At 41.0% G+C, this 24,125-nt stretch overlaps 1 protein-coding gene across 20 annotated transcripts in view; it reads right to left on the reverse strand.

Moving 5' to 3' along the window:
• The window catches only part of LOC5569475 (partitioning defective 3 homolog), a 371,758-nt gene that overhangs the window by 27,208 nt on the left and 320,425 nt on the right, over positions 1–24,125 (reverse strand). For 19 of the 20 annotated variants that reach the window (XR_002499157.1, XM_021838993.1, XM_021838995.1 and 16 more), the window contains 5 exons: positions 12,306–13,072; positions 6,231–6,957; positions 5,555–6,164; positions 5,023–5,488; positions 4,413–4,939 (listed from right to left, as the gene is read on the reverse strand). Coding sequence is in view for 19 of the 20 variants with exons in the window: in XM_021838993.1 (XP_021694685.1) it covers positions 4,413–4,939; positions 5,023–5,488; positions 5,555–6,164; positions 6,231–6,957; positions 12,306–13,072 (3,097 nt within the window). In the remaining variant the exon portion in view is untranslated. Of the gene's footprint in view, positions 1–4,412; positions 4,940–5,022; positions 5,489–5,554; positions 6,165–6,230; positions 6,958–12,305; positions 13,073–13,771; positions 13,976–24,125 lie in introns of those variants that run through there. The other variant, XM_021838988.1, reaches the window with a different exon arrangement.

The raw sequence follows: 24,125 nt of genomic DNA on the forward strand, positions 1-24,125 counted from the left end.
GGATGATATAGTCATCGTAGTAAGAGAAAGTTTGACAGCATAATATCGGAAAGAATGCAGCAGGCCCTAAAGTATACCCAATCATGGTGTATAAAGGAGGGTCTAAGCATTAACCCGTCAAAAATCGTGATTGTCCCATTCACTAAAAAGAGGAAAGTCAACTTAAAATCTTTTAAGATTGGAGAAGTTGAAATTCAAGTTAGCAGTCAGGTAAAATACTTGGGAGTAATCTTAGATGCCAAGCTTAGCTGGAATGCGCATCTTGACTCTACGATTAATAAAGCGATCAACGCATTATGGTTATGCTCCAAAACTGTCGGGAGGAAGTGGGGCTTGAGGCCAAAAATGATTATGTGGATTTACACATCTATTAAACGACCAAAAATTACCTACGCTTCATTAGTGTGGTGGCCTAAAACCAGGGAGGCTACTGCAGGAATGAAACTAGCTAAGCTTCAAAGACTTGCGTGCATTGCTATAACGGGAGCAATGCGCAGCACTCCATCGAAAGCGTTAGATGCTATTCTCAATCTGCTGCCTTTGCACGAATATGTGCAATTAGAAGCGGAAAGAAGTGCTCTAAGGCTTAAGAGGTCTAAAAATGTTTTGCCAGGTGATCTTATTGGCCACTTGAGCATTTTGCAACACTTTAAAAGAGGACCGGTGATGAGTATGAACGGAGACTGGATGAGACCTGAGGACAACTATGATTTTCTCTACAAGGTAAGCGAAATGACGCGTACAAGTTGGGATGTCGGAGGTCCCACGGTTCGTGAAGGCTCAATCATATTCTTTACTGACGGCTCAAAAATTGGAACAAATACAGGGGCTGGGATCTTTGGACCCGGAGTAAATATTTCAGTTGCAATGGGACATTGGCCAACAGTGTTTCAAGCTGAGATTTTTGCAATACTTGAATGTGTGAATGTCTGTCTGAAAAGAAAATACAGATATGCAAATATATGTATTTTCTCTGATAGTCAAGCAGCTCTAAACGCATTAAGTGCATATAAATGTACATCAAAACTCGTCTGGGAATGTATTCTCTCGTTGCGACAGTTGTGTGAATCAAACTCGGTAAATTTGTACTGGGTTCCAGGACACTGTGGCATTGAAGGGAATGAAATGGCAGATGATCTTGCAAAACGGGGCTCAAATTCACAGTTTGTTGGCCCGGAACCATTCTGTGGTATACCAAACTGTGCAGTAAAAATGGAACTTAAGTGCTGGGAAGAACAAAAGGTGATGACCAACTGGATGGATGTCAAAAAGTGTACCCAGTCTAAAAGATTTATAACTCCAAACGCAAATAAAACTAAAAAGATTTTAGAGCTCAACAAGAGGGCTCTTTGTACATACACTGGCCTAGTAACTGGGCACTGTCCGAGCAAATATCATTTGAAGAACATTGGCCAGGTTCAGAATGATATTTGTCGCTTTTGTAATATTGAAAGTGAAACCTCGGAACATCTGCTTTGCAGTTGTGGTGCATTATACAGGCGCAGATCAAAGTTTCTCGATAGCGGCTGTTTACAGCCCAGTGAGATCTGGTCTGCTGATCCGAGAAAGGTGATTGGTTTCATAAACCATATCATACCTGATTGGGAACGTGTCATGGTAAGCAGCTGATCGTCTAATCAATGGTGTTCGGCTAGCGTGACATGTACAGTAACCTGGGACATACTACAATAGTTCTAAATATTGGACGCAGTAGTTTCAACCCCCAACAAAAAAAAATGAACCATCAATACGCACGAGGGGCTGTTCCAATTCAACCGCCTCGCTCCGGGGGGGGGGGGAATCCGTGCCAGGAGTATTCCAACGGCTGATCGACGGAATGATTGCCGACATCCCAGACATTCGCTCCTTCATCGATGACGTCATAGTCTTCGGTCCCACCTGGGAGGCACACGCAGAGTCACTCAGCAAACTGCTGATTCGGCTGGAGCAGTACGGGTTCCACGTCAAGGCGGAAAAGTGCAAGTTTTTTCAAACCGAGCTTGGTTACCGTGGATCGCCATGGTATTCGTCCGGATCCAGAAAAGCTTCGAGCCATCGCCAACGTCCCAGGTTCTCTCGTGTCTTACAAGCGGATTGGTTCTCACTCCAGTTCATGTGTTTTTTTGATTTTCGGTTTGTCTCAATCGTTTGCGATTCATCGGGATTGCGCTCACCCTAGTTGCGTTCGGCTGTCAGCAGATATTTTGCTATTTTTATTGGTAGCGTTCAGGCTGAGTTAGTGAATTGTTCCATGCTTGATTATGGGATGATAATACGTGGACTGGTGGATAAGACACCACGAATCTCCGGCTGATCAACAAACTCACGGAAAACAGTATACTTTTCCATGCTGTAAAAGTTTGTCAAAGTGTCCCATGCTTCAGCGTAATTGGCATTTGAAATAGGAAACGAATTGATCAATTGTTTCGCGTCCTGATCGTAGGAAGTTTTAGGTTTAGCGATGCTCGGTTCAACAATTGTTCGTCACCACAGGCTGCGTTCATGTTGTCTCGATTCTGCATAACCAGCATCTGACACTCCTCGATTTCATTCTGCGTCTGCCGGAAGCTTTCAGCAAATTCCGCTAACTGCTGTAATCGATTGGCCGAAGCTTCTCTGCTGCTGAAATCTCCCGCTTCACTTGTGCCATGCCTGAAGAGCTTTTCTGTGACCGTATAATTTCGACATTTTACCGCGGTTTGTGAACAACTATCCGGGTTCAAAGAACTATATATTAGACCTTGAACTTAAAAACCGACGAACACCACAGATTACCGCGGAGGAAACCAAAAAAAATTAGGTACGAACTTTGTTTCTAGAGATATCATTTGTTACAAAGGTTTTATTCTTCCCTCAGGGTTCATATAGCACAAATTAGAAAAATCGGCCAAGTTCTCAACTAAAAGGGTGATTTACTCATAGGGTGCAGAGCTGCTTGGGCACTTCCATGACTTACTTTGACATAAGGGGGTTTCCCGTCCGAATTGTCTGAAACTTTGCAAAAAGAAGCACTTCAATACGACGCATATTGTGGCCAAATATGAGTTTAGTAGCTTTCAAAAAAACCTACTGCCGAAGTCAAAAAACGATCGATCAAAATCAACGATCAACTGATGGAACATACACTTCGTAGTTGCTACTTAGTGATCAATCAGGATAGTGATATTGCACAGAGAACCACTCACACGCTCAAAAAAGCGTTCTGGAAAACGTGAACTGTCAAAAATACACCGTGAACTACTATGATTGGTCTCGTATACATGATCTAGTTCACGGTGTATTTTTGTTGTTGACGAGTTCACGCCTGCTGTTCACGGATACGAGAACGGATTTTTTTCTGTGCAGATGAAGCTTGGGTTTTAGGTTTTTTTTCCATCTTCAATATACAATCACACTACCCTTGATATTTCTCGATTGATAACGGCGCCGGCCACCAGGGTTGCCACATATACAGATTTATCTGTATTTTACAGATTTTCTCGAATATTTTGTGACCAAGAATCTGTATGTACAGATTACAGATATTTTGGAGAAATACAGATATACAGATTTTGTATACAGAATTTTGTCAAAATTATACAGATTTGTACAGATTTTTGAACATAAATGAAAACATATTTCTGAAAACTTCAAAATTCATGCTGAGTTATGACAATTTACCATTGCAGCTACAAATGATTGGTATTTTCTTGAATTTCTTGTTATATTCTAGTGATTATATCAATTTTTTAGCGATACAGATTTTAAATACAGATATTTTGCTTCAGGATACAGAAATACAGATATTCCAAGAAAAAAAATACAGATTTTAATGTGGCAACCCTGCCGGCCACGTCCTTATGTCCACCGGAGAGAGGAAGGAAGTTAATTAGTTAGCTGTTGTTACTAGAAAACCGGAGAATCTCCTGCATTTCCCACAGCTACCTTGGAGGTAGGAGTGTTTTGTTAGTGATGGATGAGGTACTCGACCGTATGTATGGATACCACTGTGGTAAGCGGTTAAGTCGATATATTCAATTCTAGCGATAGATAGAACTGATGATGTTTGCGCCATAATGACGCAGAGAGGTAGAAAAAGACAGCTATTAGAAAGAGTGTTACAAATATGTGAAAGGGACGGGCCTGGGATTGAACCCACGACGATAGCCATTAGACCACCAACCCCATCTTCAAAAAAACCTACTGCCGAAGTGAATCAAAAGTGCCAAAATAGGATTCGACTTCCTATATGTAGGCTGTACTGAGAACTGAAATTAAGCTGTTTTATCTCTTAGCGCAAACGAGATATTCAACTGCACCCTCAAATTTATGGAATCCCATAAGTTCTGGGTCTCCTATAATGCCCCTCAACCATGTGTCTGAAAGGGCACCTGACGGTATTCAGGAAATAGACGAACTTTAAAAATACTTACGCGTCACCGGTGGCCGTTCGACGGCAGCCCTGAGCACCTCCTCCCGTCCTCGGCCGCGAGGCGTCCGCAGCGCATTCGGTCCCCTCGGTTCGTCGGCCATCTGAATCTCCTGCACCATGGTTTGCAACGACTCCAAACTTGAAGATTTTTTCATTCCCAGCGAAGGCCCAAGTTCCCCGAGCCGATCAAGCGCTTCCGCTCGCAGTTCGGACTTAGCCTTCAGACTGCTCATCCGGCCCATTTGGGTGACGGATTCTACGGAGCCAGCCGCCACGCCTGAGGTTAGCTGCCTCTCGCGTTCGCGTTCCTCACGAAGTTTCTTGTTGCGCTGATAGGTGCCCGTTTCCCGGGCATCCAACGCCGCGTGGTGTTTCTCCGACATCGAACGCCTGCCGATGGCGTCCCGGCTGAAAGCATCCGACGCTGGTGGATTCGTGTCCAGCGATAGCTGACTCGCGTACGTCACGTCTCCGTTGGGAGTGGAGGTTGAGTTACCGCCGTCCGATGGCCGCGTCAGATGGAATGTTCTGCGGGAAGATAGAAGAAGATTTGTTAGATAGTTCAGAGGGAAGGGATCAGTTGCGATCAGTTCATGACTTGTGTAACTCACGGTGAGGTCGGTTCCGGATCTTCCTCGATGAGAACGGCGTTGCTGCCGTTCAGATTGACCGCCGCCGGACTCCAGTTGTCGTTGGTGGCCATGTAGTAGCTTTCGTTGCGCAGGCCATGGCCCGCCAGAGGAGAAGGTCTTTGGTTGATGGTGGGACTTCCATTGGCACTCGTGGGATGATGATTCAGGCTGCCGTTGCTTCCGCCGACGGTTTGGCCAGTGCCACCCGTCAGCCTGTCCAGCACCGGATTGCTGTAGCGTTTGTGTTGCTGCTGTTGTTGCTGTTTTTCGCTGGATGACTGCTGTTGAGATTGCTGCTTGTCGGGACTTAGATAGATAACCGTGGCCCCGGATTGTTCACTGGAGTTGGAGTTGTCGATCGTTTCCAACAGTTCGCCTGTGCTGATCGGTCGACCAATACGACGCGCCACAGTTAGGATGATCTTTCCCGGATGATTGGTTCCACCTGAAAATTTGACAAAATCTACATGAACTAGCCCTGGAGAGCTGTCCAACTCGAAGTTCGACCTACCTGTCTGCAGCATGGCTCTCCTCAGCGTATCCATCGCTTCTGCGTTGGACTGCCCAAGCAGAGAAACCCCATTCACACTCAACAGCTGATCGTTCATCTTCAGCCTTCCATCCCTGCTGGCCGCTCCTCCGTGCAGCACACTCTTCACGAAGATCCCCAAGTCTCCATCGTGCTTACCGCCGCTTCCACCACTTCCCCCGCTACTGTTCCCGGATCCCGTCTTACCCTTCACACTAACCCCAAGACCCGCCTTCTCCGTGTCGTGAACCGGAATGTGCAGCGTCAGAATCTCCCGATTCTTCCATTGTATTCCTCCGGCGCCCGGCATCGACGAGAACTGGGACGGTTGATCCTGCAGAAGCTCCGAAACTTGATTGGTCGACGCAGACTTCAGTATCGACGTCAGGGGTTTCTTCTGGATCGGGGGTGGCACTGATGAAGAGTTGGTGTTCTTGGAAACGGTCGATCGTACATTGGTCACGGCTGAATCATGCGTGTCGAGCATCTCCTCTGATCGAGCCCGGGTTCCCTGCTTGAGCGATGACTTCGGCAGTACTGGCGGCGGAGGTTTCGGCGGCGTACTCTTCTGTTCGCTCTCCACACCACAACCCTGAAAATTGAACACAGAAGACTGACCAAGGTGTTCAGAAGACCTTTCCCCATTCAAACCACTTACAATCTCCCGCTCTTCAACCTCAGCCAACTCCTGTTGCCGCGAGACGACTATCCGTACGGTGGCTCCGTACTCCGTCGCCCGCAGAATCGCTACCACCTCACTCTGCGACTTGCCGGTCATCGGAACCCCATCTACCTCCAGCAACCGGTCGCCCGGTTTCAGTCTTCCGTCCTCAACTGCCGCCCCCTTGGACAAAATATTCTTGATGTAGATCGGACACTGCCCGCCGGCCTGATTGTCCCGGGTCGTCACCGAAAACCCAAGCCCATTCATTCCCTTCTTGAGGGAAATCTCGATGCGCTTGCCCAGCTTCCGGGTGTTGGCCGCCTGCAGGCTGATCCCCGTAGGCGCTCCCGGTACCTTCCTCGTGGGCGAAACCGTTGCCACTTTGGCTCCACCTACCGCAGTTGGCTTCTCCTCCGCTTCGATCATTTGCGAAACCCGGTTGTCTCGCTTGTACTTGGTGCCGACTCCGGCCCGGATTACCCGCAACCGCAACTCCGGCGACGAAAGGCTCTTCTTGAGATGTTCCTGCACGGAGCTCTCCGAGAGCCCCACCAGTTTGATGTTGTTGATTTCGAGAATGCGATCGCCCCGGCGCAACCGACCTCGATCTGCACGGCTGTCCGGTTCCACGCTCTGCACCAGCAGTCCTCCGTAGTCCGGGTCTGGGAGCGCCGTTAGACCCAGGGGACCACCGTTTTCGTTGACCACCAGGAGCATTTCACTGTGGGGTCAAAATGGATTATAAAATGCAAAATCCAACAAAATGGGTTTCAAGGATATATCACGATTGGGTCTTGGAATAATCAAGAAATCAGTAGATATATGAATATCCCGAAAAAGCTTAAGCTCTATAATACATTGCGGAAGATCTAAAGGATTATAAAACAATCTCAAATATGTCGCGGTGCAGATATGAAGTTTGGACATGAGTTCCCGAAAAAATTCAAATTTCCAAGGAAATTCGAAGGAATTTTCCAAGTAAATTTGGAAGAATTTTCCGAGAAAATTCGAAAGAATATCATTTTTCATTTTCATTTTGCAGCGTTTGGTGGGGCAATGAGAGCGCAAGTCAGTCCAAAGCCGGGGGAAGGGATAGGTAATGGCCGTAATAGTCTATGCGGACCACTTGAACACCATCGGAAATGATAGGAAGGGTTGGGGTAGGGTATAGGAAATTGGAGAAGACTTGACACAGTAATGCGATTAATGCTGCAAAATGTAAATGTGCTGAGAGCAATTTAATTTGAGTTTTGGAGTTTGGTTTGATTTATTAAAATTCCAAACAATTGTACAAGTAAGAAAGAATTAGCTCATCGCTTTATAGAAATTTATAACAATATGAGAGTGATGCTAAGAACTGCTGATGGCACGATGCGACGCTTTAGAAGCTTTTGCTAATGATTGAACATTACTAAAAAGAACGCAATTCAATCGATGGTGACAACTTTACAAACTTTGTCTGTTTTTATCATGTACAGATATAAAATTATAATTCAGTTCACTGATTGGCGGTGCTGATTTATATAAAAATATTTGATATTATTAACATGAAATGTGTTACTTACTCATGATGTTTATACTTCCCTGACCAGAATTATTCTGATTTGAGCACCATTTTCGAAGCTATTCTATCCAGTTATCCATTGACTGCTTACAATTCTGAAATTATTCTTATTGTGCATGCTCATGCATTATATTAGTAATTATCATAATCATGCAACAGATAAGAAGGTGAGAAAGAGAGAATATAGGAACAGTGATTAGTAATGAGTAATTATGCAGTTTTGTTAGAATAATAAACAATTAAACAGCAGTAATGAATAGCTTAAAAAATGACATTACAGCATAGCTGAGCCTTTCGGATCATAAGACCGATGTATAAAAATAATTTGTTTCGAAATTGTCCGCGTGGTCTTCTAGTGCCCCTATTAGAAAAGAATCAATCATAGACATACATACCGAATGCTCGTCATGACCCTATGACCAACATTTGTATATGTATAGCCTTAGCTGATGTGGCCTTTCTAATAGGTAGTTCTTTCACTCATTGATTGTCTTCAAAACCTTGTCAAGTATAGAAAATTGATTTTATTTCATTTATGATTACATTGAAGCTACATTGTACTTATTGAGTATTAGGTATTATTGTATGTTTTTATCACTATTGATATTGTCAAGGCCAGAATTCCTAGTGAGTGAAGAATTTCATAGTACTAGAACACCATAGAAGATCACTAAACAGTACCTAATCATGGAACGGCTTTTTGCTCTATTATTTTAAGTAGATGCTATTGATCTCCCTTTGCTCCTATCCGCAACCCGGTGCGCGCGCCCTGTTGGTTTTCGAAAACCTCGTAGAAGATTACAAACCGTCAATGGCATTCCCAATTACTACCCCACATTGCACATTCAAGGGTCTGATTGTGCTCATAACCCACCCTCAGTCTGTAATCTTCTCGCCAGTTTGAAATTATATTTTCCCGAAGTGAAAGTAATTTTGATGAGTGATAGCCGTACTATGCAGTAGTTTAACCAGAATCTTTAGGTCAGAAGACAAAATTTAATTTTTTTAATAAAAAGGTTGCCATTGCTTTGAAATTCACCAACATCTAATCAAAGCTACTAACAACAGCGATCAATTATCAAAACTCATCGCTCCCTGGAAAATATAATCCCAAGCCCAGGGGAGAAAATTCGAAAGAATATCCCAAGAATATTCGAAAGAATTTCCCGAGGAAATTTAAAGCAATTTTCTGAAGAAATTTGAAGGACTTTTCCGAGGAAATTCTAAAAAATTTCTCGAAGAATTTCAAAAAAAATTCTCGAGGAAATGGGAAGGAATTTTCCGAGGAAATGGAAAGCAACTTCCCGAGGAAATTCGAAGGAATTTCCCGAGGGGATTCGAAGGAATTTCCCGAGGGAATTCGAAGGAATTTCCCGAGGAAATTCAAAGGAATTTCCCGAGGAAATTCAAAGGAATTTCCCGAGGAAATTCAAAGGAATTTTCCGAGGAAAATCAAAGGAATTTCCCGAAGAAAATCAAAGGAATTTCCCGAGGGAATTCAAAGGAATTTCCCGAGAAAATTCAAAGGAATTTCCCGAAGAAAATCAAAGGAATTTCCCGAAGAAAATCAAAGGAATTTCCCGAGGAAATTCAAAGGAATTTCCCGAGGAAATTCAAAGGAATTTCCCGAGAAAATTCAAAGGAATTTCCCGAAAAAATTCGAAGCAATTTCCCGAGGAAATTCGAAACAATTTCCCGAGGAAATTCGAAGCAATTTCCCGAGGAAATTCGAAGGAATTTCCCTCGGAAATTCGAAGGAATTTCCCTCGGAAGTTCGAAGGAATTTCCCTCGGAAGTTCGAAGGAATTTCCCTCGAAAGTTCGAAGGAATTTCCCCTGGAAATTCGAAGGAATTTCCCCTGGAAATTCGAAGGAATTTCCCCTGGAAATTCGAAGGAATTTCCCCTGGAAATTCGAAGGAATTTCCCCTGGAAATTCGAAGGAATTTCCCCTGGAAATTCGAAGGAATTTCCCCTGGAAATTCGAAGGAATTTCCCCTGGAAATTCGAAGGAATTTCCCCTGGAAATTCGAAGGAATTTCCCCTGGAAATTCGAAGGAATTTCCCCTGGAAATTCGAAGGAATTTCCCCTGGAAATTCGAAGGAATTTCCCCTGGAAATTCGAAGGAATTTCCCCTGGAAATTCGAAGGAATTTCCCCTGGAAATTCGAAGGAATTTCCCCTGGAAATTCGAAGGAATTTCCCCTGGAAATTCGAAGGAATTTCCCCTGGAAATTCGAAGGAATTTCCCCTGGAAATTCGAAGGAATTTCCCCTGGAAATTCGAAGGAATTTCCCCTGGAAATTCGAAGGAATTTCCCCTGGAAATTCGAAGGAATTTCCCCTGGAAATTCGAAAGAATTTTCCCTGGAAATTCGAAGGAATTTCCCCTGGAAATTCGAAGGAATTTTCCCTGGAAATTCGAAGGAATTTCCCCTGGAAATTCGAAGGAATTTCCCGAGGAAATTCGAAGGAATTTCCCTTGAAAATTCGAAGGAATTTCCCCTGGAAATTCGAAGGAATTTCCCCTGGAAATTCGAAGGAATTTCCCCTGGAAATTCGAAGGATTTTCCCCTGGAAATTCGAAGGATTTTCCCCTGGAAATTCGAAGGAATTTCCCCTGGAAATTCGAAGGAATTTCCCCTGGAAATTCGAAGGAATTTCCCCTGGAAATTCGAAGGAATTTTCCCTGGAAATTCGAAGAAATTTCCCCTGGAAATTCGAAGGAATTTCCCCTGGAAATTCGAAGGAATTTCCCCTGGAAATTCGAAGGAATTCCCCTGGAAATTCGAAGGAATTCCCCTGGAAATTCGAAGGAATTCCCCTGGAAATTCGAAGGAATTTTCCCTGGAAATTCGAAGGAATTTCCCCAGAAAATTCGAAGGAATTTCCCCTGGAAATTCGAAGGAACCTCCCCAGGAAACTCGCGGGAATTTCCTCAGGAAATGCGAGGGAATTTCCCCTGGAACTTCAAGGGAATTTCCCCAGGAAATTCAAGATAATTGCTCCTGGAATTTCAACGGAATTTCCCCTGGAAATTCGATGGAATTTCCCCTGGAAATTCGATGGAATTTCCCTTGGAAATTCGATGGAATTTGCCCTGGAAATTTGTCGGAATTGCCCCTGGAAATTCGGGGGAATTTCCCGAGGAAATTCAAAGGAATTTTCCGAGGAAATTCCTAGGAAATTTCCGAGGGAATTCAAAGGAATTTCCCGAGGAAATTCGGAGCAATTTCTCGAGGAAATTCGAAACAATTTCCCGAGGATATACGAAGCAATTTCCCGAGCAAATTCAAAGCAATTTCCCGAGGAAATTCGAAGCAATTTTCCGAGGAAATTCGAAGCAATTTCCCGAGGAAATTCGAAGCAATTTCCCGGTTAAATTCGAAGCAATTTCCCGAGGAAATTCGAAGAAATTTCCCGAAGAAATCCGAAGAAATTTCCCGAGTAAATTCGGAGGAATTTCCCGAGTAAATTCGAAGGAATTTCCAGAGTAAATTCGAAAGAATTTACCTAGAGAATTTGAAAGAATTTCCCGAGGTATTCGGAGGAATTTTCCCTGGAAATTCGAGGGAATTTCTCCTGGAAATTCGAGAGAATTTTCCCTGGAAATTCGAGGGAATTTCCGCTGGAAATTCGAGGGAATTTCCGCTGGAAATTCGAGGGAATTTCCGCTGGAAATTCGAGGGAATTTACGCTGGAAATTCGAGGGAATTTCCGCTGGAAATTCGAGGGAATTTCCCCAGGAAATTCGAGGGAATTTCCCCTGGAAATTCGAAGGAATTTCCCCTGGAAATTCGAAAGAATTTACCCTGGAAATTCGAAGGAATTTCCCCTGGAAATTCGAAGGAATTTTCCCTGGAAATTCGAAGGAATTTCCCCTGGAAGTTCGAAGGAATTTCCCCTGGAAATTCGAAGGAACCTCCCCAGGAAACTCGCGGTAATTTCCTCAGGAAATGCGAGGGAATTTTCCCTGGAACTTCAAGGGAATTTCCCCAGGAAATTCAAGATAATTGCTCCTGGAATTTCGACGGAATTTCCCCTGGAAATTCGATGGAATTTCCCCTGGAAATTCGATGGAATTTCCCCTGGAAATTTGTCGGAATTGCCCCTGGAAATTCGGGGGAAAATCCCCTGGAAATTCGAGGGGAATTTCCCCTGTAAATTCGGGGGAATTTCCCTTGGGAAATGCGAGGAAATTCCACTCGGAAAGGCGAGGGAATATCCCTTGGAAATTTAAGGGAATGTGCTTTGCAAATTCGAGGGAATATCCCTTGGAAATTCGAAGGAATTTCCCTTGGAAATTCTAGGGTTTTTCTCTGAAGTTAGGAGGGAATTTTCCCTGGAAATTAGATGGAATTTTCCCTTGGAAATTCGAGGGAATTTTGCCCTGAAAATCAAGGGAACTAATGAAAATATCACTTGAATAGAGACATTGGGACTTGGAGCAACTATTTGAAGCTTTTAATTTGGATTACGTTAATAACGGCATCTCATCTCGTACTCACCCATCTTTCTCCCTCAGCGACTCGTACACGGAAGCATTGGCCTGCCCGAGGGGTTCCTTCCGCTTCGACTCCCTCGGCAGCGACTTGGAGCTAAAGCTACTATTCGCACTCGTTCCATTGTAGGCCGCAGTCGTAGCGACCCTCTCCGCCGCATCCATCCATCGGTACCCGTTGGCGGCTTCGGCCCCGAGAAACTGCATCGAAAGCCGCCCCGATCGGGAGAACTGCTGCGGAAGACTGTCGTGAGATTCCTCCTCCGGAAGGACATTCCACTCGGGTGAGAGATACGGCACTCCGTTCGAGGGCGACAGCAGCCGTTCCGGTGGTTCCGTGTCGCTTCGGCACACCGGCGCCGCCGACCACCGTTTTGTGTCCTGGTGCCCATTGGGACTGACGTTGTACAGCGGACTTCGCTGGTCCGTTACACCGATCTGGTGTAGAGATGGCTCGCTTCCTCGTCGAACCTGCAGTCCCAGTCCCATCGGAGGTTGCTCCGTCGAGGTGACCTCGATGTGTGGCGTTGAACTTTCCGGACCGTATTTGCCCGGTTCGGAGCGGAATATGTCGGGACTGCCGGTTCCTACGGAACTCCCACTAGCACCATCGCCTCCTCCTTGCGGCACTCCCGGATCGGGTCCTCCCGGGCAGTCATCGTAGCTGGCTATGATCTCCTCCCGGTCGTCCGCTACGTCGCCAATGTGATCGTCCGGATCGAGGATGCCGGACTGTGACTGGAGGTGGTGCACCACGACCCACGAATCGGGATTCTGGAAGAAGGGAAAGAAAACCAGGGAAAGGTGAGAAACTATTTGAAACATGGAAGGTAATCTGGAATTCGGAAATGATCGATTCTGAAGAGGTAATTCTTCTTGGACACCGTCTTGAGAAGAACCCTCTTAGAAGGTCTCTTATTATTTTGTTTACTCACTAAACAAGGTTACGATAACGAACAATGGGAAGGGTGAAAATCTGACTTTACAACTTTCTTCCAAAAAAGTGGGTTTAAAAACTGTCACTAAACTTGACAAAATTGGAAGAAAGGAAGCTTCTTCGGAATTGGCGCTTTCTTCCAAGTGTGAAATGGTTAATGTTGACTGTAATGTTTGAAATGGTACTAATAAAAAAGAATTAAAAACAGAAAAAAGAGAAATGCGAGAAACCATTCAATTAGGGTTTGTTAGGATTTTCACTTTTAGATAATTGCCGGTGTCGGAGCCGGCTCATCAGCTGGAAAGCAACTGGAGTGGAAATTGTGGGTAAACCAGCCGAGCACGAAAACCCATAATTAAGCAATTGCTGATATCAACCTAAATCTGGGATGCGTTTTCACCCACAGATTACATCACCATTCCAGATCTGGATGCGGTCAATTCTCCATAACTCTTCTGGAGTTACGTTCTATATCTAGTTATGAAGATTTGAATGTAATTAAACATTTTTCGGTAATACGATGTGACATGGAGCACCTGTTTGCGTCGTCGTCGCCTCTGTCGAATTCTCCGCAATTGACGAGCAATCAAACCGAGCGGCACTTTTTCCCATTTGATTGATAACGGCGAAGGTGATGGCGATGACGTCATTAGCCCCGCCGATATATTGCACGACTTTTGAACAAGCTTTGATTTTTATAGATGGGGGGGAGGGGACCGGCTCCAGCAAAACCACAAACCACACTAATGAGAAGCTCAAATAGAAGTGCCAATTCAAGGGGATCTATCTGTTTTTTTTTTTTTTTGGGTGGATCGTGCTGTGCCGGATTGCGGAGATAAGATAAGCGATGGAGAGCAGCTTTTTCATTTGGTATCGCGATTGTTTGTATGGATTTTATGGAACCTGGCACGTACGCGATGCACTTCATGAGCTATTGACTCAGAAACGCCGCAGTGCGAGGGTGGTTTGTTTGTTGGACGATTTGTTTCGAAGGGTCGTGAAATCACATGGATTTGTGATGAGCTAAGTTGGTTTAGCCTGTCATATTAAAGAAATCAGTCAAAGCAACGATTTGAAATTGATGAGCTCTTCCATATTTATGTGGTGAATACAGCTGTGTCAGGTCGATAACTGAAGGATTAATCAGTGAAATCATTGGTGAATGAATTTTATTAGATCTCCATTTCTTGGAATACCTAGGTAGGGGCGGTCCATTAATTACGTAAGACATTTCTCGGGATTTTTCAACCCCCCCTCCCCCCATGATAAGATTTTTTGTATGAAAATCCAAAATAAATTGTATGGCGCGTAAGAAATCTCAAACCCCCCCTCCCCCCATAAACCCTTACGTAATTAATGGATAGCCCCGTAGGACGCTAATATTTATATCGTATGTTCTAGCTCCTGGACAGGGTGTCTACTCGTTTAGCAAAATGAAATTCCATAATATTTCCAGGTTTTTTCCAGGTTTTATAAAAATAATTCCAGGTTCAAGAAATACTGTAATTTTATATGTCTAAAACAAATTAATGAACGGAACTTTCAAGTGCATCAGTATGTGTCTTCTTGAAATTATTTTTTGTACAAATTATGTACCATTCATTTCCATCGGTCGTTTGAATAACTTAGACAGCTTCATGAGCGCTAAATTAAACTTTATTTGGATATGTGGCAATATATCTACAGTCTAAATTAACACAAATAATTCGTAAAACTTTTGGATCCCGGATCCATTTTTTTTATGATAGAAACACGGATTATCAAGCCCCTGGGTAATCGCGTTCGACCGTATAACATTTGACTGTGGTAATATGATTAAATTATAAATGTTTGCATTTCATTCGGAAAAGTTCTAAATTAGTCATTATTGTTACGAAATTTCGAATTGATTGTTGTTCAAGTTCCAGTTTACTTTTCGAATTTTTGTTTCTGATGTTAAATATTTTCCAATAATTTAAAAAATGAATGAGTTTTTTGAAAATATGAGATTTAGAAACCTCTTTCCAGAAAAAAAAGATTAAAAAGAGACAAAACAGTAATCAAAAACCGAAACCTAACAGGAATCAGGACAAAATAGTTTAATCAGACCAGACATTTATCTGAAAATATGTTTAAAACTTTTTTTTTCAAATAATTTTTCGCGACATTACGACGACATACCAGCACATCTGGTATATGCCAGTAAAGGACAAACATTCATTGATGTATTACGACGACATTACGAAAGGGATGGATTCATATCTATATTTAAGATATTCACTCTCCAAAAATTTTCCTAAGGATTTCCTCCAAAAATTTTCTTTTTTTATATCTCAAAATAGAACCAAGATTTTTCCAAACATTATTACAAAAAATACCACAAGGCTTTCATCAGAAATTCCTTCAGATATTTTTTGTGAAAAATCCCTTAGTCCTCGAGGATTTTATCCGGTGATTCTCCAATTAGTTTTTTCTAGAACATCCTCCAAGACTCCCGTTTAAAACATGTTGTAATATTCAACTAGAAACTTCTCCAGATGCCTCCAAGGATTTCTCAGGATTTTCTACAAAATTGTTCTTTAGAGTTTTTATAAGATTTTGACTACAAATTTCTCTGAGGATTCCTTCAGGATTGCGCCTAGGATTTCTTCTCGGAAATTCTTCTATTAATTCTAAGATATTTCTCAAGGAAGTTTTCAAAACCTTTTTCTCAAGCATTCTTCCAGGAGTTCACCAAGGAAATTTGAATGTAATTTCCCAGAGAGCTGAGAATTAAAAAAAAAATCCTTGACGTAAATTTATGGCTATCTTCTGTTACAGTTACTTATATAATTTCTTAGGCCACCCTTGATTAAAGAGGATTTTCAGGAAGACTTACTCTTGAAGAACTTTTAGAAGATTTCCAAGATTATTGCTACGATAATAAAAAAAAAAAGAAAAATCATAATATCTCGCAGGATATTGCGCAGGATCTCCTGCAACACTGGACGAAATTACTAGAAAATTGTGTAGGAATAATCGTTTCTACAGTCGAAGGATTTCATAGAAAAAATTGCTGTGGTGTTAAAATGTGTGGAACCTTAAAAGAACTTTTCAATATTCCATGGGGATTTTTTGAGAAATTCATTTCAAAATGTTTGGATGAACTCCAGTGATCCTTGGATGAAATGCTGGAGAAATTCCTAGAAAAAAAAAACTCTAAAGAAACTTAATAATGAAACACAGGTCGAATTGAGGAAATTATTTGAAATGTTCTCAATATATTGACTCGAATAACCCCTCGAGGAACTTTTGGATCTATTCTTTGGAATAACCGAAGACGAAATGGCGTTGAAATTCTTGTCAAGTTTTCTTGGGAGAAATTCTGTGGGAAACTTTGGATATCTCTTTGATTAACGACTGTAGAATTCGGTTGGATTGTTAGTGAAAAAATATCTGGAGGAAGTCCTAAGATAGTCTTTGTTCAAAGTACTGCTTGAGAAAAATTTCTAGAGGTATTAACGTTGAAATGTTCAAGGATTTCCTGAAGCAAATTATGGAGGAACTCCTGTAAGCATCCTATGAAAAAAATGCTGAAGCAATTTCTTGAAAAATTCATCATAAAATCTTTGAAGAAACCACAAGGATATTTCCTGAGGCTGTTCTCGAGAAATACGAGAAGAAATTTTGCATCTCAGTTATCTGCAAGCAAGATAAGGAAAGAAAAGAGACTTTAGATACTATTTTGGTTAAAATAGAGACTTCAGACACCTTTTATCAAAAATAGAGACTTTTTAGAGACTTGCAAAAAAATTGTATGTAAAAAGAAACCTGCTACCAGCCCTAGATATGTTAATCCTTTACCGAATAAATTTAGATACATTTAAAACATCAAACATGTTTAAGCTGATGAAATTTCATACTCGAAAGAATTCTCACTGAACAGCTCATATAGTTTTTGGAGAGCGGCGCACAGTATTTCGATCGGCCGAAATCGTGAACTTATTTCTGTAGCACCTTTAAAAGTGATTTTTTCGGGATGGTGTCTTCGGACGAAAATTTTCTAAAATTATAGCGCATATATTGACGGTAAATGTTAGTTCGCAACTTTGCCACGGGTGGCGCTGCGAAACTATTTTTTTTTTTTAAATGACGATCTTTAAATATGATGTCTTCGGCATAGTTGTAGATAATTAAAATACAAACAACTTTGCCAAAGACACCTAGTGTGTATTCAGCCTCATTTCCAAAACTAGCTTTTATCGTATATTTTGAAAATGCGAAGTTTTCGGTAGCAACAATGTTCTACAAAATTGTGTAAACAGTCAAAATGAATCATTCTATAGAAGACACTAGGTTTCTAAAGATCAAGGAAAAGCAGTTACAACCATTTAAGTGCAAAAATCAGTCATTTTTGGGGTCCGTGTATTTATTCGGGTGGCGGGTGGTGGCAGATGTAACCTAGAAGGGTTCATAATACATCATTAGTAGTTGTAAATGTCGATAGTGTTATTAGTATCCACGAGTATCCCTTTTACTTAGAGGAAGTTTCATCAATGACTCTTATTACCATGTAGTACTTAGTTATATGATAGGTAGAGGGCTATGTGGCTCCATACTTCTTCTTTTTCTTCTTTTTGACACATTCTTCATCATTACGCATAACCAATAGGTTCCAAATACATTTTTGAAGAAAGCTCTTAGTCTCGAGAAATGACGCTTTACGAAATGGCTCGCCCCACAACTATTTTTTACTTGAGATTTTTGCGTTTTTTCGTACATTTCAAGTAACCAAATAGCACTTTAATCCGTTTAAAGGTGCTACAGAATTAAGTTCACGATTTCGGCCGATCGAAATACTGTGCGGCGCAGCCGAATTTTTTTCGAATGAAGATAGTTTTCTGGCAATTAATGATAGCTCTAGGTTATAACGCAAAAATTCTTTGTCGTGAACATATTCTATCATGAATTACTGCTTCAAAATAATTTCCCTGATTGTGATCGAAATTCCCTGAGAATTCCAGGTTTTTTCCAGGTTGAATAAAATTCCCTGATAATTCCAGGTTTTCCAGGTTTTTTCAGGTAGTAGACACCCTGCTGGAATCTATGACCGCTACTGGATTCTAGCGATCGGTTTTAAAAGGGTCTAGGGATACCAAGCGGAACTTCATGGATTCCTCCAGAAGAAGAAGAATTACTACTGAAATTGCAACAGTTCTTGCTCCAGGAATACCATACTTTCAGAAATTCCACCAGTTATTCTATCAGGTATTCCAAAAAAAAATCATTCAAAAATATTTCCAGGAACAACATGAGAAACTCCTCCAGAAATTTTTCCGAGAATACCACCATGGATTCCTCCACAATTCCACCAGGGATGCTTCCAGCCATTACCCCAGGTATGGCTCCAAGAATTGAACAAGAGGTTACTTCGGGAATTTTACCAGATATTCCTCTAGGATTAATTCCACCAGAAATTCTTCCAAGATTTCCACCACGGGTTGCTACAGAAATTCCACGAAAAATGCTTCAGAGATTTCTTCAATGATTTCTACAAAAAATCACACGCAGAGTCGACGGTGATCTAGCAAACATGCGCTCTTGAGTTGTTTCTATATACTTTACTAGCGTTTTCCCACAATCTTTGACCTATTTGTTTAGTAAATCCACCAGCAGTTCTAACAGTGATTCCATCTAAAGTTCAACAAGGAATTCCTCCAGGGATTGTACCAGGAATTCCTACAAGAATTCCAGCAGGAATTTCACCAGTAATTCCTTCAGGTGAAGCTGCAGGAATGTCCTTATCGGTACATCCTTAATGATTCCACCAGGTGTTCCTCCAGAAATCTAATCTAGATATTGCCAAGTGATTTAATTAGGAATACTTGTAAGGATTCCTTTAGAAATTCCTTCTGAAAGATATTCCTCCAGGAACTCCCATCGATATTTCCTACAGGGATTCCATCAGTACTTTCTCTAGGAATCAGGAGTTACTCTGGGGTTAAATTCCATCAGGAGTACTCCTAAAGATTCTATCATGAATTCCACGAACGGTTCCATCAGGGGTTCCTTCAGGGTTTCTATCAGGAGCCCTTCTAGGAATTCCATTGGTAGACCTCCTAAGATTTCTATCGGAAGGTCCTCTAGAGTTTCCATCGGAAGTTCCTCTAGGGGTTCTATCGGAAATTTCTCTAGAGATTCCATCAAGAGTTCTTCTTGGGAATTCAACAGAAAATCATCTAGGGATCCTACCAGGAGTTTCTTCAGGGATTCCACCTCTAGGGATTCTATCAGAAGTTCCTCTAGCATTTCTACAGGAGTTTCTCTGGGGATTCCATCAGGAGTTCCTTCACAGATTCGACGGGATTCTATCAGGAGTTCTTCTAGGGATCTCATAATGAGTTTCTCCAATGATTCCATCAGAACTTCCTTCAAGAATATCTTTTGAAATTCCTCTGAGAATTCCATCAGGAGCTCTTCCAGGGATTCCATCAGGAGTACTTTTAGGGCTTTCATCTGAGTCCTTCTGGGGATTCAATCGGGAGTTCCTTCAGGGATTCCATCAAGAGTTGCTTTAGAGATATCACGTGGAATTCCTCCAGAGATGTCATCAAAAATTCTTCTAGAAATTCCATCAGAAGTTCCTTCAGAGATTCCACCTGGAATTCTTCCAAAGATCAGGAGTTCCTCAAATACTTCTTTCTTCTTAGGGATTTTATAAGGAGTTCCTCAAAGGATTACCCTCCCCTTGGTTATGTGACCTTGCCGCGATGGGAGGGCATAATCCATTAGCCCATATGACCAAAGGCGTAACCTGTAGTGGTGGTATCACATTTTGGCATTTTTTGCTTAAAGCCGCGTCATAATTCATATGGCATAGACGCAATAATATCTCGGATGTGATCCAACGGACATTCTGCGTCATTGATAGAATTGATGCCCATTTCAAATAATTAATCTATTCGAAGTGGACATTAATACTATTGGTGACGTTCAGTTTGCCTTTTGCTAACCAGAATGATCCGTAGCCACTCTTACTATTAGCTAGCTAGACACATCTTTATCATATACGACGTAGGGAATGCTTAGGAACTCTTAAGAAAATGACTAGTAGATTCACTGAGTAGAAATAAGTGGCGACAATCTTATTTTAATATGGTTTTTACATTGCCATAATAAGAAATATTTCTTTTGTAACAACGGTTTAAATAATCTAATTTCATCTTCATTTTCACAAAATTTACAAGTAGAAAGTAGGCGTTGTGAAGCATTGCATTTGCCACCGAAAAGTGAATCTTGTACGAGACTGTAATAGAAGCCTAAGGTAACTTTACTCTTGCTAGTTTCGAGAAATTGAACAGACAAGGAAAGTGATTTTTTTCTTTAAGGATATATGAACGTAATGACCAATAAATACTTTTAACAACAAAAAATGAAATTAACTTGAACTACTACTAAATAGCCTAATTTTGTTAAAACTTGACGACCTAATCTTACGAAAAAGACAGGAGTAATCAGAATAGCACTTAAATGACAAATTATTCAAAACAATTTCGACTTGACAGTATAAGTAATGACAAACAAATTCTGATGGAGCTGCTGATTTTCACAATGCTTTCTTTTCTCAGAAGCAAGGGAATATGGGTATTTTACAAAAACTATCACGTCACAATACGAATAAAAAAACAGTGTTCATGTGGGCACCATACACAGAAAGAAAAATCCATGTGAATTTCAACGCAAAATCATGCACATGAAGGGAATGCCAGATATGTCGCAAATTTACATGACACATCGTGTAAAATTACATCAACATCATGTAAATTTATGCGAATTGTCGCGTAATCGGTTAGAGTCCATGCTAGATTACACGATGTGTAGCGGAAACTTACATTATGTTATTGTAATTTTACACGATGTGACATGTAAACTTGCGACATATCTGGCATTCCCTTTCTTCTTTCTGGCATTACGTCCCCACTAGGACAGAGCCTGCTTCTCAACTTAGTGTTCTTATGAGCACTTCCACAGTTATTAACTGAGAGCTTACTATTCCAATGACCATTTTTGCATGCGTATATCGTGTGGCAAGTACGAAGATACTCTATGCCCCGCTACGGCTATCTGGGCCCCCTTTATGGCATTCCCTTTATGTGCATGATTTTACGCTGAAATTTAAATACATGGTTTTTTTTTCTGTGTAGCCTAGTCCAACTGAGTATTGGTCCTGGTAGAGAGGAAACTTGGCAAAAGCCAGACCGAGGGTTCAGCCTTGACAAGTTAAGCTGTCAGGCAGCTTCAACTGGATACCATACAAAAAAAGAGTTCCTCAAAGGATTCCATCAGGGATTCCTTCAGGAATCTTATCAGGAATAACTCCAGAAATTTAAACAGGAGTCGCTATGAGGATTCCATCAGGAGTTCTTCTATAGGGGGAGATCCCCCAGTGCCGGACAGCACCCAATACCGGACAAAGTCGAAACATTGAGAAATCATGGTCCAATCAAGATGGTGTATTAGTAGAAAAGAAAGCTCTTATGTAGACTAATGTTTGCGTAGAATAACACATCCTTGAAATATACATGCCTTTTTAAATAAGTAGAAAAGTTTGAAAATATTTTAAAAATTGACGTATTTTCTTAATTTTGACCCTGTTTTATAATTATTTTGAGTATGAAAAATCCTAATTTGATAGTATGAATGTATTTTGTACCATAATTGAAGTAAATATGGCCAAATTACAATTTCGGTTAAGAATTTCCTGTCCCTCAGCTTCGGACAGCTTGATTTGTTATATGATATCTTTGTAATTATTACATCAGTGTCTCAAAATAAGGTACCCCGGGGCAAGTGAGAATACGGGGTAAGTGGGACCTTCCGTCATAGCTCGTTTAGGAAAAGTTTTCCAAGCAGGTATTCTTCTAGAAAGTTGAAGATACAATAAAAAGGAATGTATTTAGTACAAAAAATATTGTTATTTTTTTACCATGAGCTCTTTGTAACAGTTGTCAGTTCAGTGCCATTTACAACTTGCATGATAAATTGTGACACGTTTCACGTTCTGCATTGGCTAGCAAAAAATAATTGTGTCATACATCGAATTACCAACGGTAACGTACAACTTTAAGTATTATTCCAAGCCACTTATGATAAACAGGTATTTTCTTTTCATTTCATATGAAAATTTCTATGGTCTAACTTGTCCCAAAATATCTTAATACCCGGGGTAAGCGGGACCTATCGTGTCCGGTATTGGGTGCCACCTTTCAAGATCGATAAATTTAGTACTATAATTCATCATTAAAATGCAGTGTCAAAATTCATATTTATGTTTTCAAATTTATTTTTATACACTATAAAAATGATAATATTTATCATAAATGGGTAACACAAGCCCATTAAATTCAATATTTTTCGAATTATGAATTTAGTGGCTTAATAAGTGTCCGGTACTGTGGGATCTCCCCCTATAGATAATACAACATAGCCACCTGACTAATTTTATAGTACTTATTTAAATGATATTAGCGTAATTCTGGCACTATTTGTGGAAGATTGCATATTTTAGCTCCTAGAATTCCAAAAACATCCATTTGCAGGCTCAAAACTTTAAAAAGGAGCAGCAAAATTAACAGATGGTAGGGGAGGTGTACCAGTTTTGGCCACCTTAAGGAAAAATATTGTTTATACATAAATCAAAAGACCTTCGGTTACTATCAATACATTGAACAAACGAACACTTTCAATCCATGCTCAGTAAACTAATCAGAAACTTTGTTTTTGTATTAAAAATGGGGGTGGCGAATACTGGACCACTTGTACCAGTATTCGCCACAATTTTAATTTCGGTTCCTGAATTTGCCACCTACGTTGATTTTTTATGGAGGGTGGCGAATCAGGAACTTCATGGCGAAAAATAGGTGCAAAGGAGCAAACATTTTAAGGAAAATGATTTTTTTCAATTATTTTCTGAGAAAATTTTGCAGTTTCCAAGAATGTTTCCGTATCATTTAAAAGCAATTTAGCGAACACTAAGCAATTGGGCACCATATATGTCGTAAAACGGTAAATAATTCGGGGTGGCGAATAACTGGTACATGGCGAATACCGGTACACCTTCCCAATTTACAACGAATAATATTTTGAAAGCAATTTGTTTGTATTGCTCCAAATAAAAAAAAAAAAGATGCGGATAGCGTCTTCAGCCATTTAGCTGCACAGACTATAACTTAACACAAGACAACGGACAAGGGTGCTATTATGGCACAGCCGATTAACATTCTTGACGAAAAGCTTCAATGGCTGAAGCGGGAATCGAGCACTTTGCGTATTTTCTATCGAAACGTCTCAAAATTCCACAACTCGGGGATTCGAATATGTAAAATCGAACTTGATATTAAAATTTGCTTCGATGGCTTTCAGTTTCCATACAGTTGTGTTCGAAATAATAGTAGCTCTACTTTAGCATACTTGCAATCCGCATGTACTTTAGACAGATAAGTCCAAATGTGCTCAATTTCATGCCAAAGTTAAGCATTTTGTAAGAAAATTGTCTTTTACTACTATTATTCTGAACACAACTGTAGCAAATATTGGATCAAAACCCTTCAGGTCGTGGAGCTTTTCGAGGTAGGATTGTTTTGGCTTCCCAGGGCATACAATATACAGTCAGGTTTAGTATAATATTATGACAGCAACTTTCCTGTATTATATCAAACAATAGAAGTTTGTGCCATATTTTAATGAAAAAAAACCTTGTTAACTTTTGAAAGAAAAGAGATAGCTTAAAAAAACGGCAAATGAAATACATTCGACTTCAAAAAGTCATCCATAGACTAGTAGTACAAAGAATTTGAAGTTTAAGAAATGCTCTCTGGACGACCATTGTCATGGAAGTAATATGGAAGTTCATTTTTAAAAATTTGTCAAGAT

Source organism: Aedes aegypti, chromosome 1, assembly GCF_002204515.2.
Source record: "Aedes aegypti strain LVP_AGWG chromosome 1, AaegL5.0 Primary Assembly, whole genome shotgun sequence".
NCBI lineage: Eukaryota > Metazoa > Arthropoda > Insecta > Diptera > Culicidae > Aedes > Aedes aegypti.